This window comes from Ochotona princeps, chromosome 13 (genome assembly GCF_030435755.1).
Source record: "Ochotona princeps isolate mOchPri1 chromosome 13, mOchPri1.hap1, whole genome shotgun sequence".
NCBI lineage: Eukaryota > Metazoa > Chordata > Mammalia > Lagomorpha > Ochotonidae > Ochotona > Ochotona princeps.
The window spans coordinates 45,103,645-45,121,193 of record NC_080844.1 but is presented as its reverse complement, the minus strand read 5'-3'; the positions used below and the strand labels follow the sequence as shown (position 1 = coordinate 45,121,193).

Genomic DNA, 17,549 nt, shown 5'->3' with positions numbered 1-17,549 from the left:
AATAACAGATGTACTAACTACAGTTCAGGTTTTTTTGTTGCTGTTATCAGGAACGGTTGGTAAAGATTCAACAGCAAATAATAATCTTCATGGAAGAGTCACTCAAAATGTAAAAAAAGATGAAAGAATTTTTTAAAATCTATAAGCTAAGACAGTAAAGAGTACAGCAAGATAGATTTGTGCTCCTGGACAAGAATATTTCATAAAAGGAAGCAATATGAAGATTATGATTGGCCCTCGGCAAGGAATAAATGGCTTCTGTTCCTGGCTAGTAACAACTCATTTAAAATGTACTAACTGGGAGCACTGGGAGAAACACAGGAAGCAACACCTCAGTTCTGAGGGTTATGACTGTTCCTTATCTTCTATATCATGAGACTCTGAGAAGACCAACAGTAATGAAGACAGGTCTAGGACCACAGTAATAATATAAACAGGATATAGACACACTAAAAATACCTCAGACTAATTAAAATAAATTAAGAAATAAATTTATATTCAAAAATTGCTAGACATAAGTGTACCAAGATTTTCAACTATAAAAAGAATATAATAATGTCAATCTGAAAGCTCATCATGGTGATTAAATAATAGATATACAAATCTTAACAGAGCGTCTGATACACAACAAGTGCTTAACAAATTGTAGCTATTATTGCATCCAGGATAAATAGTTTTGCTAATGAGAACTTTCAAATTGAACTAATCATTAAGTCCCTGATACAGTATCATATCAAGCATGCAAATATGATTGCTGTTAGCTACTCAGGCAGCTTTTGGTAAGGTCATCAACGAGATACCATTAAAAAAAAAAAATAGAAATAGTGTTTGGAAACCAAGACAAGGGGAAAAGAAAAGGTTACCTGAGTAGGCAATAGCCGGAAAAAGCATGTGGACATCATTTCTGAGCAGCATTCACAGATGAGGACTCAGTCATGGAAGTAAAATGAAGAAGTAAAATGAAGTCAAGACAATGTAAAGGTCTTAAAAGATTAAAGGAATTCTGGGATCTAATACCTATTGAAAGGCAGGAGATATTTCCAAAGGAACCTGCTTGCTAGATCCATGTTTATACAATATGAAAACAATTTAGACTCAATACCCTTTTAGCTATCAACCAAGGGTCAGTATACTTTCAGCACAATTTATTTCTAGAAGGATCCTAATTTTTCTTCTGTTTTTTATTTTTTAAGTTTGCTTTTTTTCATTATAATGTGATACTTTCAATCATTCATTTAATCCTAGAAATCAAAGGTGACAAAAAGGAGGCTTACTTGTAGACAGAACAATCACAACCATGTACATAAAGGGTAAACAGTAAAGACTCCGTGAGGGAAGAAGTTGATGCAAACAAAGTTTTGTGCAATTTAAAGGCTAACCATAGAGGAGAAGCAAGCTCCTCAAGGTAGCGGATAAAAACAGGATTGCTATGGCTTTTCCTCTCTCCTTAATGGAAGTGGTGCTTGTGACTGAGCAATCTGTTGTTCTTAACAGAAGTTCTGGAGGTTTCCAGGTGGCTTATTAGCAGATCCATATATTGCAAAGTTTAGAATTTACTCCCTTTCAGACATTCTAAGGGTCCCAAATCGAGACGCTGTCCATTTCTCAAATATAAACAAGAGCTTTGATTTTATTGCTTTTTCTCAACTCTGCTCACACTATCCCTTCTATCTTTGAAGACTCAAATGCAGTCCTTTCCAAATTGCATATTGATCTTAGCATTGAAATGAAGGCATTCTATCTATATGCAGGCTTAAAATAATAATAATATATAAATATATATCATATATAAATAATATATAAGGATATATATATATATATATACACACACATATATATATATCTCCTAGATAAATCCAGGTCCCTGGTCCCCATCAGTTTCTCCATCCTACCAGCATACTTAGGCTCAAAACAAAACAAAACACATACACAAAAAAAACCCACCAACCAACCCAAAAACCAAAAACCAAGGTTAATACCCAAACAGCCTGTGAGCCACATAGACATAGAACTTTTCTATCCTAGTCATACCAGGAATCAGATAATATTGTAAAGCCTTCAATGGACCATTCATTTAGAAAGGGTTCTAACTTTTTAAAGTTGGATACTACCATAAGTCAACAATACGTCAGGGATCTCAGATCATACCCTCAAATTAGCAAGGAAGCCATGTCATATTGGCTGCCTGGAAATTCCTGTTTGGTCCACTGAATTGCCAAGACCTTGGTTCCCTAGGAAAGACTGTGGATCTCCACATAAATGGTATCTCTGCTACAGAGAAAGAAGGAGCCGCTGCACGTGCTCCATAGCTTTGTGTCAGATGCTCCAAGTTTGGTTTCAGCTAGGCCCTTGGAGTGCCCAACGCCAAACTTCATGCTTCAGCAAGGGGAGAGAAGGTCAGACCCCGGGACACCCAGCCCTCTCAGGCAGAGGAGTAGATGCTTTCCCTTGGCCCACATGTGGTCCCCTTTGTTAGCACCAATCTCTCATCATTTAGTTCCTCACAGACTAAATCACAGCTTCTCTCAAAGAAGAGGACTTGGGAACTGAGAAGGAATTAGAAGTAGAAATTCCATGGAAAAATATCCACAAGGTCAAGCAAAGCAGCATCTGAGGCCAATACAAGAAAAGTGGAGGAAGTCTGGGGGTACTTGAGTTTGTCTAGTTCTGGTCCAGCCTCATGGCCCCACCTGCACCACCTCTTCAATCCACAGCAAGTCCATTGGAGCTGATGTGCGAGTTTGTCGGTGGTGGATCCGACGTAGTCGCAGAAGGTACAGGATGATGGCCAGCAGCACCACCAGGATACAGGCGAAGAAGAGATAGTGGTTGTAGACAAAGGAGAGACGAAACCAGCTACCGTGGGCTTGCCGGACCCCTTCCTGCCGAAGATCCCTAGGGAGGAGTTGGGGGCAGAAAGAACTGTTAATTTCACAGGGCATGGTTCGCCCTGATTTGACAAGATAGTGCTCACATTCTCTCGCTGGCTACACAGAGCAACCCAAACTCAAGACTGCCTCCAGCTGCAGGCTATTCCCTGCTTTCCATTGCCTAGAGAGAGCTTCAAGGCTCACAGGCTCATATCCTTTCGAATGTAGGGACAACCTGGAAGGCCTCTGACACTGAAGCTAAAAAAATGAACAAAGACAAACCTAGCCATCTGTAACCTAAATCGAAAACGACAGCTTATAAATGCAGTACTAATAGGAATTAGGGTATCCTCTGAATCCAACCAAAAAACTCAACATGTGTCTAATTTTTTTTTAAAGTTGCTGTTTCCCTTTACAATCTAGGCTGTATCTTAGAGAAAGCTATCACCTGATCAACTATACCATAATCTAAGTAAAATAAAATAAAAAAAAAGATACATAAACAAAAGGGTAACAATCTACTGGTCTGGTTAGACAAAAAGCTGCTCCTGGCTGGTCCAGATACTGGATTCCTTTTTCTTTGTTTGATCTGCAGAGTTTTGTTATGTTTCCAATGTGAGTCTCCAAAGTAAAAGACTTCCGTATAAATTACAATATGGATTTCTGGCTTCTCATGTCTAGCATCTGCCTGGCTCCTGATAGTTTATAGGAACAGGCACCAAACATTTGAAATTCATCTTGGTTTATCTGAAAGAGTCCAGTGGCAAGAAAAAAAAATTCAAAATCTTACAATATATAAAGGCACTACTATATTTGTCTATCATGGCTTGGGGCTAAATCCTCACCTTGCAAGTGCCAGGATTCCGTATGGCTGCCGGTTTGGGTCACGGCTGCTCCACTTCCCATCCAGCTCCCTACTTGTGGCCTGAGAAAGCAGCTGAGGATGGCCCAAAAAGCCTTGAGACCCTGTACCCGTGTGGGAGACCTGGAAGAAGTTCCTGGCTTCAGCTCAGCTCAGCTCTGACCATTGCAGCCACTTGGGGAGTGAACCAGTGGATGGAAGATCTTTCTCTTTGTCTTTCCTTCTCCGTAAATTTGACTTTCCAATAAAAAATAAATGCTTCAAAGAAAAAAAAAACATCTACCCCAAGAACATCTCAGGTCGTTCATCCTATTTTGAATTCATCAAAAATTCTGCCAGGCCAATCACAAAATTTCTGAAATACTTAACCCAAGAGAAAAAATTGCTTGATACAACAGCCTAGCTCCCTAATCAAGTGTGTTTTCCTGGGCATCTTAAGAATGACGTTTTAGCTGGGCAGGCACTATCCTTCTCAGCCTTCGCTGTTTCAACATATTTCATGTGGACTCAAAATGGACGAGGAGTGGGGTCACTGGAGGAACCTATTCTAAGGCCTTGGCTACCACGCTCTGGGCATGGTGAGTATCACTTACCTGAGTGGTAAGAATCGGGTTTTATAAAGAATGGCTCCCAGGGTCCACTGAACCTCTCGGTCATAGACCAGTTGAGCTGTGCGCAGGTTTGAGTAGTCATAAGGAAAGTGGAATCCTTCATGTAGGACTTGGTACATCCATGCTGACTTAAAACACTGGTATCTGCGAGACAACAAATTAATTCCATTAAAAAATTAATTCTAACACCCTTATTTGAACCTGTTTTTACCTCTGTATATCATAAAAGTGAATACTTTAGATGTTAATGATATTGTGGCTGTTTTCCTTACTATTATGATCCTTTTTCTCTTTATTTATTTTTTAGAGCCTCTCCCTTAAGAGAAGGTGCTGAAATATCTGCCTGGAATTTGCTTAAAAATAACCCACTTGTAATCAGAGGGGACAGTGGGAGGGAAAAACCAATGAACAAGAAATTGATCAGGAGTTGGTAACTGTTAATAGAACCATACAGAAGTTCACTCTGCTGTTCTCTGTGTAATTCTGTTTTTAAATTTTTAAACTAACTAAAGCATTTATAGAGTGCAGGAGCAGTGAACCAATGTAACCAAATGTTAATGTCTGTTGAGTTGCCATGACAATATGTTATTACTCCATCTACTTTTCCACATTATTGACATTTTCTATGATAAAAAGTTGATTAAAAAAGACCAATCCTTCTGATCACAAACCACTGGGAACACTCCTTTGGAAACCACTGGTTGCACTGGCTTCTGAAGGGAGCAGGCTATATTGGCCCCTGTCGCTTTAGAAAATCAAAATCTGAAATAACAAAATTCTCCTTCAACATAAAATCCAACTGGCCCTAACAGCTTGCTCCATCTCTTCACTGTGCTCTATCCACTCACACTTCAGGGCTGCATTGAAGGAAGACGGGAAGCTACTTACTTGAGGCGATGCTCATCTGCGTGTGAGGAAAAGAGGCCATCCTTGAATCTCTGAGTTAGAACTGACCACGTCATGCCACAGTAATCCTAAAACAATCACATAGAAATGATGCAAACACAAATTGGAGGCATTCCAGCTTCCCCTAGGGTCATAGTTGTTCCACCTCTAAAGCAAGCTGTGGGCTACCAGCTTATGAAGGAAACAGAAACAGCATATTTGTTTCACCAAGGAGTGCTGGACCACTCTCTATTTGCATTGCTTCCAAATCTAGCACAATCCTGTCCAAGTCAGCTCCTAAGTCCCTGAGGCTTCAGGCAATGTTCAAGTGAGGATAGGAAGAGCAATATCAAAAGCCTAGGACAGGGTGGGTGTTAAGATGCTGGTAGGATGCACACATCCCTCATGGGTATCAGAGAACCTGGGTTCAATGTCAGTCTCTGGTTCCTGACTCCAGCCTTCTGGTAATGAAGATCCTGGGAAGCAGCAGGAATGCTTCAAGTAACTGAGCCCCTCTGGGCTCAGCCCAGCCGCTAGGATTGCAGGCACCTGCGGATGAGGGGCAGCATGTCTGTGCTTGTGCTTGCTTACCTGCTGGCTCTCTAACTTTCAAACAATAATAACAGTAATAATAATGAACTAAGACAAAAAGCCAAAGAGAGGGGCTGAGTTTCAGGCACACCAGGTTAAGCTGCTACCTATGGTGCTGGCATCCTGTCTGGGTGCTGGTTCCAGTCCTGGCTACTACACTTCTGATGCAGCTCCCTGTTAATGTACCTGGGAAAGCAAGAGGATGGACCAAGCACTTGGGCCCATGCATGCATGTGGGAGACCCAGAAGAAGCTCTTGGCTGGGTTTGGCCAGGCTGAGTTCTAGCCATTATGACCATCTGGGGAGTGAACCAGTGGATGGAAGATTTCTCTCTGTAACTTTGCATTTCAATTCATTAATCAATTAATAAAACTCAATTTTTAAGATTTGTTTTTATCTGAAAGGCAGAGTTACAGAGCGGAAAGGAGAGACAGAGTGAGAGAACGATCCAGGGACAATCTTTCATCTACTGATTCACTCCCTAAAAGGCTGCAAATGTTGCAGCCAAGCCAGTCCAAAGCCAGGAGCTTCCTCCAGGTCTCCCACCTGAGTGCAAGGACCTAACAGCTGGGTCACCCTCCACCGCTTTCCCAGGCCACTAACAGGGAGATGGAATGTAAGTGGAGCAGCTGCAACACAAACTGGTGCCCATATGGAATCACAGCACATGCAAGGTGAGAATTCAGCCACTAGGCTATCGCGCTGGGTCCTTGTTCAGTGACTTAACATTTACTGAATGTCAACCATGTGCCAGCAATATTCTAAGTGCCAGAAGGTCAATCACAGAATTAAAAAAAAAAAAAAGACAAAAACTCCTATTCTCACACGGCTTACATCCTATTGGTAGGAGACAGACAATAAACATACATATACATACGCACACACATATACGCACACCCATGTACATATATTATAGTAATACAAGGTGTAAATGTTCAAGGGGAAAATAAAGCAAGAAAGGGCAACAGGTAACATGTGGAGGGAAAGTTTTGAATAGGGCAAAGGAAAGGTGGTTCTGGCAAAGTAACATTTGAGTCAGAATAGAAAACATTAAGAGAACAGAACCATCTTTTACTTGAGAAAAAAAAAATACTAGGTCACTAGCAAGTCTTGAGCCCTTAGACTTAAAGAGAATAGAATTTGAAACTGTTTTGAGGGAAGAGTAAGATTTTGGTCAAGGGCGCACAGACAGGGAGCCCTGGACTCTGAAAAAGGAAAGGAAATACGAGCAGATTCCTGGAGGATGGAAAGGAAAGACCAGATGTAAATAAAGCATTCCACAATGCTTGAGGTCTCCCACTTTCAATCCAGCTCCCTGTTACTGGCCTGGGAAAGGCAATGGAAGATGGCTCAAGTACCTGGGTTCCTGGCTTTGGCCTGGCTCAGTCCTGGCTGTTGCAGTCAAAAGGAGAATAAAGTAGCTGATGGAAGATATCTCTTTCTCTTTCTATCCTTCTCTTTCTGTAACTGCTTCAAATATACAAGGAAATACATATTTTTGTAAGTCAAAGAGAAGACTAAATGAATTCAGGGAATTAAAGAAAGCAGTTTTTGCCTGTCCAAGTAACTAATGGTTTAAGCATATAAAATGCTTAAGTCCTACACTGGCTCCAAGCACATTTTAAACTCCTCAATTTTTAATTTAAACAATACTTCCACTATCATGGTTTTTCACAACTCCTTTCTAACATGCTAAGTGACTCCACATCACTTTAGATTTATAGTGTAAATCAAAAGAAAAGAAAATACTTGCCCACCTGTATGATAATTTCTGCCAAAGGACATAACAACCGAGAGTACCCGGTAAGGAAAACACACCTACGATGACACTTTCACTTTGCCACAAACATGTGTGAGAGTTAGAGGAAAACAATTAGCTGCCACAGCAATTTTACGCTTGGGTAATAAACTGGGTGCTATGTCCCCCTACAGAAAACTTAACCAGCAGCTAGAAGGCAGTAAAGCATGGTACATTCCTTAACTTGAAGGTTCAGAGAGCACTTGGCAAAGAAGCAATTGCCTGCAAAACCTTGTCCACAGCGCCAGGCAAAAAGTGGCACTGCCAGCATGAGTCATGCTTACTCTCAGTAATTTACCTGAGCGGCTTTAGCAAATGTCGGCCCGTGGTAGTGGCCACCAATGCGCAGCACGTCCTCTGTACAGTAGAAAAACTCAGAGAAGCCATAGAATTCACTGTTGTTGAAGTCAATAGGTGACTGGTAGATGCCATTCAAGGAGGCGTGGCTGGTGTTGGAGCGAGCCAGCAGAGGGTTCAGCATTGCCCCACAAGTTGCCCAGTCTCCTTTTCCTCGAATATGCAGGATGTGGCCATTCCTTTCCACCACATCTGTGAGTCCCACAGGCAGGCAGGGGTCCAGAAATGGATTGTCGGGGCTCAGACCCGTCTTCTGGTCCAGTAATCTAAAACATGAAATGATCAAAACAAAACAAGACACCACTGTACTCAGTTTTATCTAAAAAAACCCAATGTGCTTCACAGACGGCTTCTCTGCAAACAAGGATGCAGTGGAGTATCACCAGGCGATGGCATCAGCTATACAGTTAACTTAAGCCAATCCACTTTGCCAAGAGAGAGACAGACAGACAGATAATGCAAACTTCCCTGTATACAGTGTAGCCGGGGTCACAGACTGTTTTCCATTCTGTCTTCACTTCCACATCCTCTTTTTTTAAGATTTTTATTTATTTTTATTGGAAAGTCAGGTTGATGGAGAGAAAGAGAGAGAGAAAGATCTTCTGTCTACTGGTTCACTCCCCAAGTGGTCACAACAGTCAGAGCTGAGCTGATCTAAAGTCAGGAGCCAGGAGCTGTTTCCAGGTCTGATCTGAAGCCAGGAACTTCTTCCAGGTCTCACACATGGGTGCAGGGCCCCAAGGCTTTGGGCCATCCTAGACTTCTTTTCCAGGCCACAAGCAGGGAGCTGGATGGGAAGCAGGGCCGCCAGGATTACAACCAGTGCCCATTTGGGATCCTGGCGCGTGCTAGGCAAGGACTTTAGCTGCTAGACTATTGCATCAGGACCCCTGTGTTCTTCTTAAAGAGACTAATATGCACATCTGTGCAAAGCTAGAAATGAAAGGGAGACCAAATAACTTGGCCAACTGCAATTCATAATTCATCAGCTTCTACAAGGACACACAATGAAGAACAGACTTGCTGGGATGAGGATGCACTCACAACTATAATGACTATAGAAAGGAATGAGATTGTGGCAACACAGCAAAATAATCTGAACAACAGGGATTTGACTATTTTACCAATATGATCCTAACTCTGAGGAAAACTCATAAAATTGTTCTTAAAAAGTGGGAACCATGAAGTTACTTGTCCCTTCAGGAAAGTGGCAGCCAAACATGATATGCCACTAGCTTATCAACCTTCTAGAATATGCAGGTGACTTAGGTAGATGCTTGCAAAGAAAATGGGAAAGATGTGACAGCCTGACCAAAAGACATGAAGAGGTTGGTGCTGTGGTGTAGTAACCTAAGCCTCCTCCTGTGCTGCCAGCAGCCTAGCTGCTTCACTTCCAATCCAGCTTCCTGCTAATGTGCCTGGGAAAGCAACACAAGATGGCTTAAGGCCTTGGGCCCCTGCACCCACATGGGAAACCTGAAAGAAGCTCCAGGTTCCTGGCTTTAGGCTAGCAAAGCTCCAGCTGTTATACCTGATTGATGTGTGAACTCTCTCCCTCCCTCCCTCTCTGCTCTCACTGAAAATCAGCCTTTCAAATAAAAATAAATGCATCTTTAAAAAAAAGAGAGATACTGACCTGCAGTGGCAGAAAAAAAACAGAAAGAAAACAGAGCAACATACAAACAAAAAGAGGCACATCAGCTAATGAAGAACGAAAAAACAAAAACTGATGTGAAGCTTTCGCAGTCAGTGTTCTTCAAACGCCAGAAGATAGCTGGCATCAGCATGGCCCGGTCCCCAAGCAGTGTCATGGGATTTAGGAGGAAATGCAGGACACACTGGTTAACAGTGATGCATCCATTCATCCAGCACACCAGGATTCTCCAAAGCACCTGAGCTCCTGGTGATGGAGATTTACACAAACAAAAAAGCCACAAGAGGGCCCTGCGGCGTGGCCTAGCGGCTAAAGTGTCCGCCTTGAACGCACCCTGGGATCCCATATGGGCACCGGTTCTAATCCCGGCAGCTCCACTTCCCATCCAGCTCCCTGCTTGTGGCCTGGGAAAGCAGTTGAGGACGGCCCAAAGCCTTGGGACCCTGCACCCGCGTGGGAGACCTGGAAGAGGTTCCTGGTTCCTGGCTTCGGATCGGCGTGCACTGGCCCGTTGCGGCTCACTTGGGGAGTGAATCATCAGATGGAAAATCTTCTCTGTCTCTCCTCCTTTCTGTATATCTGTGTAATAAAATAAATAAATCTTAAAAAAAAAAAAGCCACAAGACAATTTTCCTAGACATATTCTAACTATAAGACAAACAGAATGTGCCTGTACCTCTTCAAGCTAGTGTTTCTGGCTAAATAAACTCAGAGAAGCCATAGAAAAATAAAAATAATTTTAAGGTGGAGAAGAATTCTGCCGTCTACTATGCTCTCCCTCAATGTGCATAATGACAAAATAATTTAAAATCCTAAAAAACACAAGAAACCCACAATCAATCATACATACATATGGCCCAACTTCTTTCGGTATTCAAATGAAAAACAAAACAAAACAAAACAAAACAAAACAAAAAACAACAACAGTAATCTGCCCAATTCTCCAAGAAAAACTGACCTATTCTGGACCCAGTGAGGGATCATAATATTAACACAAACTCTGTACTTTTACACACACTGAGGAATGTTAACTCTCACTTAAAATGCAATACCACCCTAATTCAACAAACACTTCCATGGAGAAAGAACTACTGGGAGCTATGTTATACTAAACATTTTAGAGACCGACATGATAGTCTAGCAGTTAAATCCTTGCCTTGTATGTGTCAGGATCCCATATAGGAGCTGACTCATATCATGGCTGCTCCACTTCCCTTCCAGCTCCCTGTTTGTAGCCTGGGCAAGCAGTGGAGAATGGCCCAAAGCCTTGGAACCCTGCAACCACGTGGGAGACCCAGAGGAAGCTTCTGGCATTGGATTAACTCAGCTCCAGCCATTGTGGCCACTTGGGGAGTGAACCATCAGATGGAAGATCTTTCTCTCTGTCTCTCCTCCTCTCTATACATCTGCCTTTCCAATAAAAATAAATAAATCTTAAAAAAAATTTTTTAATAGCCAAGCCAATGAGGCCACATCTGAATGTGGGACACACCCAGAGATCACAAATGGCTGATATGTTTTTCAGAGTCACAACCCCAAAGTTAAGAAGGCACCCTCTCGGGCCCAGTGCTGGGGCCTAGCAGCTAAAGTTCTCGCCTTGTATGTGCTGGGATCCCAGATGGGTGCTGGGTCATGTCCCAGCAGCCCTGCTTCCCATCCAGCTCCCTGTTTGTGGCCTGAAAATGCAGTCGAGGACGGCTCAAAGCCTTGAGACCCTGCACCTGCGTGGGAGACCTGGAGGAGGCTCCAGGCTCCTGGCTTCAGATCGGTGCAGAACCAGATGTTGCGCTCACTTTGAGAGTGAATCATTGGATGGAAGATATTTCTCTCTGTCTCTTCTCCTCTCTATGTATACCTGACTTTTCAATAAGAATAAATAAATCTTTTTTTTTTTAAAAAAAAAAGAAAACACCCTGTCTCAGATCAAGTGGAAATACTAATCAGAGGTCCTTAATAGGTGTTAACCATCATCAAAGGTAGTGAGAAACAAGAAAGCCTTAACATATTTATTTCAGTAGCATGTAAAAGCTGGTACTTCTGACAACATTGTATCTCAGATGTCAAATGCACCTGTTTTTGTTAAGAGTTTCATTCAGCACAAGGTCTTCATAGCGCTGCCGGGCAAAGTTGCCTCCAAAACCCAGGAAGGTGGTGACGTAAACCCTGTACACGTGTTCAGTATGTTGCACGTCACAGCCCAGGTTGAATTCAGCCAGTAGGTTCTTGGCAGCTTCTTCCTATAACACAATGGCAAGATAAAGAAAAAAGGCGGTGGGAGGATTTTACTTTTGATTGCTTTCTAGAAAGCTACAGTACTACAAATAGAGTAGGCTTTATTTTCTGTGACTATGCTAAAATTTCCTGCAGCATCCCTTCATCTTCATAGCACTACACCAAAGAAAGATGTAACGTGACAGGCTGATCCAAAAAAGTACAAATTACAGACTAAACACTAAATTAGAGACTGAAACACTATCCTTGGCTAAACAGGCTATAGAACTACAGATGATATCATTTGCTTACACTACTTTGCAGGGTTTTCCAATTTTCCATAATGAGAATGTGTTATTTTTGTAATAAAACTATCCTGTAACACAAAAACAAATTTAAGGAACTTGAGAAATCCATCATGAGATTTATCCTATGATCTTTTTGAAACTATTCAGGAAGTCTTCATATTGCTTATAAACGGTTTGGGGATGGAGAAAGTTTATCTTACTGTGCCTCCAAAAAAAGGTGCTTTTTTTTTTTTTAAGATTTTTTTTTTATTGGAAAGTCAGATATACAGAGAAGAGGAGAGGTAGAGGAGAAGATCTTCCATCCAGTGATTCATCAAGCAGTCGCAATGGCCGGAGCTTGAGCCAATCTGAAACCAGGAACCCAGAGCCTCTTCCAGGTCTCCCACACAGATGCAGGTTTTGGCCCAAGGCTTTGGTCCATCCTTGACTTCCCTCCCAAGCCACAAGCAGGGAGCCAGATGGGAAGCAGGGCCACCGGGATTAGAACCCGTGCCACATGGGATCCCGGAGCATGTAAAGTGACAACTTTAGCCACTAGGCTACTGTGCCTGGCTTGGTGCTCTTTTTCTTTTCTTGAACCTCAAGTACAGAGGTTCAAGTAATGAGATTCCTTGGCTCATGGCCTATCATCATGGCAAAGTATCTCTTTTGTTTTTATTCCCAGTCCAATCCCATTCCCACTCACTGACATAATCATTCTAATGTGCTTAATATGCAATATTATTTTATATTTATTTGAAAAATTGGGATTTCTTCTTGTATTATACTTAGTTTTAGGCTGTACTGTACCCAGTAAGTCAACTTTCAGTATATACCCTGCAGATCTGAAAACTTGCACCTAACCAAAAATGTGTATGTGAATGTTCCTAACAGTATTATCCGTAATAACCCCCAAAATGGAAACAATCCAGATCTGTATCAACAGATGAATGGACAAACAAAATGTGGCATGGTCATGCCATGCAGGTTATTCATCCATAAAGAGGAATGAAGTAGTGACACATACTACAACATGCTACAAAATCCTAGAAGCACTTTGCTAAATCAAAGAAGCCAGATACTAAAGGCTACATATCATTCGACCCCATTTATACCCAGACAGATTCACTGAAGACAGAAGGCAGATGAGAGGTCGTTTGGGCTAGGTAGGGGGCAAAACAGAAAATAACTGCTAAGGAATAAGAGATTTGTTCTGAGGCGTGATGAAAACATTCTGAAAGACTCTGGCAGGCCCAGCTCCCAACATGCCAACAACCAAATTGGACGCTGAAGACTTCCAGGACTTGCTGGTGAGGCTGCTAAGGGCAGACACTCATTAGATCGGCAGAAAACATCTGCGCTGGCTATTGGGCCCCTGACGGGCATGCTGAGGGCCATGGGAGCTTCTGGCTCAGAGCTGGGAGAAAAGCTGAAGAAAAACTATAAATGCTGGGAAAGTGATGAGTGACAAAATGGTAGTGGAATTCAGGAAAAAGAACCTGGAGAACATTTCATGCAAACGGTTTTCTTTTAGACACCACTGCTTGGGACTGTGAGACAGCACAAAATACTGCGGACACCATGGAGGAGCACAAAGAGAAACCTGGGGCCCAATGTGGTAGCTTAGTGGCTAAAGTCCTTATCTAGCATGAGCCAGAATCCCACATAGGTCCTCAAATCTTGTAACTGGTATCACTAGACAACACTGTGACAAATTGCCTTTTTAAAAAATACATATATTTACTTACATATTTGTTTGAAAGTCAGAGCTACAAGGAGTAGGGGAAGGAAAGATACACAGAGAGAGGTTTTCTATCTGCTGGTTCACTCTCCAGATGACCAAAACAGTTAGAGCTGGGCCAGACCACAGGCAGTAGCTTCATCTGGGTCTCTAAGTGGATAGATCAACCCACACACTTGGACCCTCATCTGCTCCCTTCCCAAGCACAACTGCAGGAAGCTGGATTGGAAGTAGAGCAGCCATAACATGAGCCAGCATTCATATAGAACACCGGCATCCCAGGCAGCAGCTTAACCTACTATGTACAACACTTAACAAATGTTGCCTTGTTTCGTTCTTAAGTCAATAAAATATATTGGAAAAAAAATTTTGAGGGCCCAATGCAATAGTCTAGTGGCTAAAGCCCTTACCTTGCAGGCACCAGAATCCCATATGGGTGCTATTTCGTATGCTGGCTTCTCTACTTACCTTCCACCTCCCTGCTTTTGGTCTGGAAATGAAGTAGAAAACCACCTAAAGCCTTGGAACCCTGAGCCTGCATGGGATACTCAAAGGAGGTTCCTGGCTCCTGGCTTCAGACTGGCTCAGCTTTAGCCATTGCAACCACTTGGGGAGTGAAGCAGCAGATAGAAGATCTTTCTTTCTCTCAGTAAATCTGCTTTCCAATAAAATTAAATAAATCTTAAAAAAAAAAACCACTTGAAACATGGGAAGGAAGAAGAGAACAGAAAAGGGAAGAGCAAGGGAGGAGAGAGAAAAGGAAGGAAAGGAGAAAGTGAGATGGAGAGGAAGGAAGAGAGGAAGTTCTGGAATTCAATAGCAGGGTTTGAGCAACTGGCCATGTACAACTCTGTCAGGAATATTTAGCTTTTAAACAATGTTTCTGTGCACAAGAGTATTTCAAAAATTTTGTGGAAAATTCATATTACAAAGAACTATGTGTGAACTTCAAAATCCTTTACACCCAAATAAGCATTTTTAAATTCCATTTTCCCAAACTTTCTGAAGAACCATCATGTTTCATTTCCTCCTTTTTTTCTCCACTAAAAACAAAGATCCATCTTTAAGATTATCACTTTGCTAAATGCACAAGGAGTCTTACCAAAGTGAATGGAAAATCCATAGTATAAAAAACTGCATGTTTTCAAACATTTTTCTGCCAAAATAAAAACTTTTTCATTTTATCTTTCTATAAATTGTCTGAAGTACTCTGATACACTTAATGTGTTGCTTGGAAGCATATTTTCTACACTGATGTTGCTTTCTAAATACAAACAGCCACTTAAGTCTTTGTCTACTATTTCTCAACATCAGAAATACATCATCATTATATTTGCTGAATACATACTAACAATACTAGTACTAACATACCAACAATACTAGTATGTCACACAAACGTTAGTTCCACAAATACTCAATCCCACTGCAAACTGCTCAAGTCCCATTTCCAGTAGTCCCATGGATCTTGTGACACATATGAGCCTAGGCTATTGCAAATACAACATAACCCAAAACTGATCTCACTAGTGTTAGGACTTCAGAACTAAAATCCAGATACGCTCTTACTGAAACTCTCAGATCCAGAAAGTTGGCCCTTTCTCCTGTGGGGCTTCTCTAAGTGATGGGCTTCTCACCCTTTTAGTTACCTAGGAGAGACACTCAGCATCACCAGCCATCCCTCCCTGTCCTGCCCACACCACCACTATCCATCATTCTGAAGTAACACTGGACATCTGTTCCCTTCCTTTAATTTCTATTGATATTGCTGAGTTCAGTCCCTTATCATTTCTCACTCAAGCAGTCCTGACTTATATTTCTTTCTCCTATTGACACCACCACCATTTCCCTAAAAAATACACCAAATCATAGTTATGTAGTTAACATAACTTCAGAGCTGGAAAGAACCTTCAGAGTTTAATTATTTACAGATAATGAAAGTGAAGCCCATGCGATTTCCCTATCAAACACTTTCACTGGTTTCCCATGACCTACAGAAGTCAGTCTCCTAGCATGGCATTCCAGGTTCCTTGTGGTCTAACTCCACATTACCTTCCCAGTCTTTACTGCAACAAGCTATTCAACATTCTTACAATCTTCTGAGCTCTTACTGTTTTTTCTGTGCCTCCATACATCCTGTCCCACTCTGTGCAGATGGTCTTTTCTCAACCTCTATTATGCAAACGGCTACCATCATTCAAGGCCCAGGTAAATATGCTACCTTCCATGGTTCTCATTTCCACTTCCAAATGCGGTCAACCCTGCCAGGAACCAATCCCAATGTCACAGCCCTGTTTAAACCAGAAAGGTCACCAGAGGTGATTTCCATTCTAATTCCAAAACGGACATGTAGCATTCTTTGGTAACACTTTCGATTATCCAAACTAGAGGAGTGGTAAATTGTTGCTGGCATCTGGTAGAGGCCAGGGATGCTGCTAAACACCATATGATACATGGGACAGTCATCCAGCCCCCAAGTCAGTAGTACCAAAGATGAGAGATTACAACCCCATCAGGTTCTGCCTGTTCTCACTGACCGACTCCATGGACTGATTATGAGCTCTGGGGGAACAGTGCAACTAGCATGTCTTATTCCTCACACACTAGGTGTTCAAAATTGTCTGCATTTTTCTCTGTCTCTGTGATGAAATGTCTCTTTCAAGATACATTATTCACATTCTAATAGGGTAAGGAATATCAGAAGCAGAGGAGTGGAACCCTCAGTAAGGGGAAAGGAAATAACATTCACTAAATTAAAAGGCATGCATCAAATACCATGCTCCAGGATCTGTATGTATCATCAAGATTAATCCACAGGTAACCTTAGGTGATAACCAACATTAAATAGAAATACTAAAATGTACCAAACATTGTCATCTGTTAGGCAGCCTGCTTTACTCATGCAATAGTTTCATCTGCACAACTTTATGAGGTAGATACTATTATTTTTCCTTTTTCGTACATGGGGAAACAGTGGCTCAGAAAGGTAACCCACTGAAGAAAACACAAGCTAGAAAGTCTGAACAAACATTTGAACTCAGGCAGGCTGGTTCAAAGATGGTGTTCTTTTCTCTTGGAATACTGCCTTTCCAAGCAACTTGAATTTCCACAAAATATAAATACCTGCTTTGGATCAAGGACAGAGGTTGAGGTAGGAACTTCATAAGCAATTTGGAGAGAGGCTCCTCCCATATCTAGTATCCCCACTGTCCTTCTGCGGCCTGTTGCCAGCTCTTGGGAAGTCTCCGCATCTGATTCTGAAATCAACAAGACAAAAGAAGGTTTTAGAAACTAGAAACAAAAATTAAATAAAAAGTGGGGTGGGGTGGGAAGCAATCCCTTTAAAAATGGAAAGCATATATTTCCTCACTCTTTTCACTGAAAAGCTTAGAAACAATGATAACCCCAAAACAATCAGCACCCTACCATCTATAGTTGCCGAATCTCATTTTCCACTAAAAGACATCAAAGTCCTTTTTAAAAATAACAAAATAAAGGAAGAAAGTATACAAGATGAACATAAATCTCTTGGTATGAAGACAGCAAGGAAAACATGAAAGGGTAGTGGGGTCATATTTAAAGGGTACAGGAGTCAGCCTAAAGATACTCCTAGAATAATGTGATAGACCCTAATGCATCAAGCATATTGAAATGCATGAGTTCATAGTAATATAAAAACAAACAA

At 41.7% G+C, this 17,549-nt stretch overlaps 1 protein-coding gene across 5 annotated transcripts in view; it reads right to left on the bottom strand.

The window, feature by feature from the left end:
* Window positions 1–1,869: 1,869 nt before the first annotated feature.
* ENTPD7 (ectonucleoside triphosphate diphosphohydrolase 7) overlaps window positions 1,870–17,549 on the bottom strand; it is a 46,602-nt gene continuing 30,922 nt past the window's right edge. For all 5 annotated transcript variants that reach the window (XM_058671604.1, XM_058671603.1, XM_058671605.1 and 2 more), the window contains 6 exons: window positions 16,988–17,121; window positions 11,699–11,865; window positions 7,916–8,240; window positions 5,232–5,317; window positions 4,326–4,487; window positions 1,870–2,895 (listed from right to left, as the gene is read on the bottom strand). In XM_058671604.1, coding sequence (XP_058527587.1) covers window positions 2,679–2,895; window positions 4,326–4,487; window positions 5,232–5,317; window positions 7,916–8,240; window positions 11,699–11,865; window positions 16,988–17,121 — 1,091 coding nt within the window. In that variant the 3' untranslated portion in view covers window positions 1,870–2,678. The remainder of the gene's footprint in view (window positions 2,896–4,325; window positions 4,488–5,231; window positions 5,318–7,915; window positions 8,241–11,698; window positions 11,866–16,987; window positions 17,122–17,549) is intronic.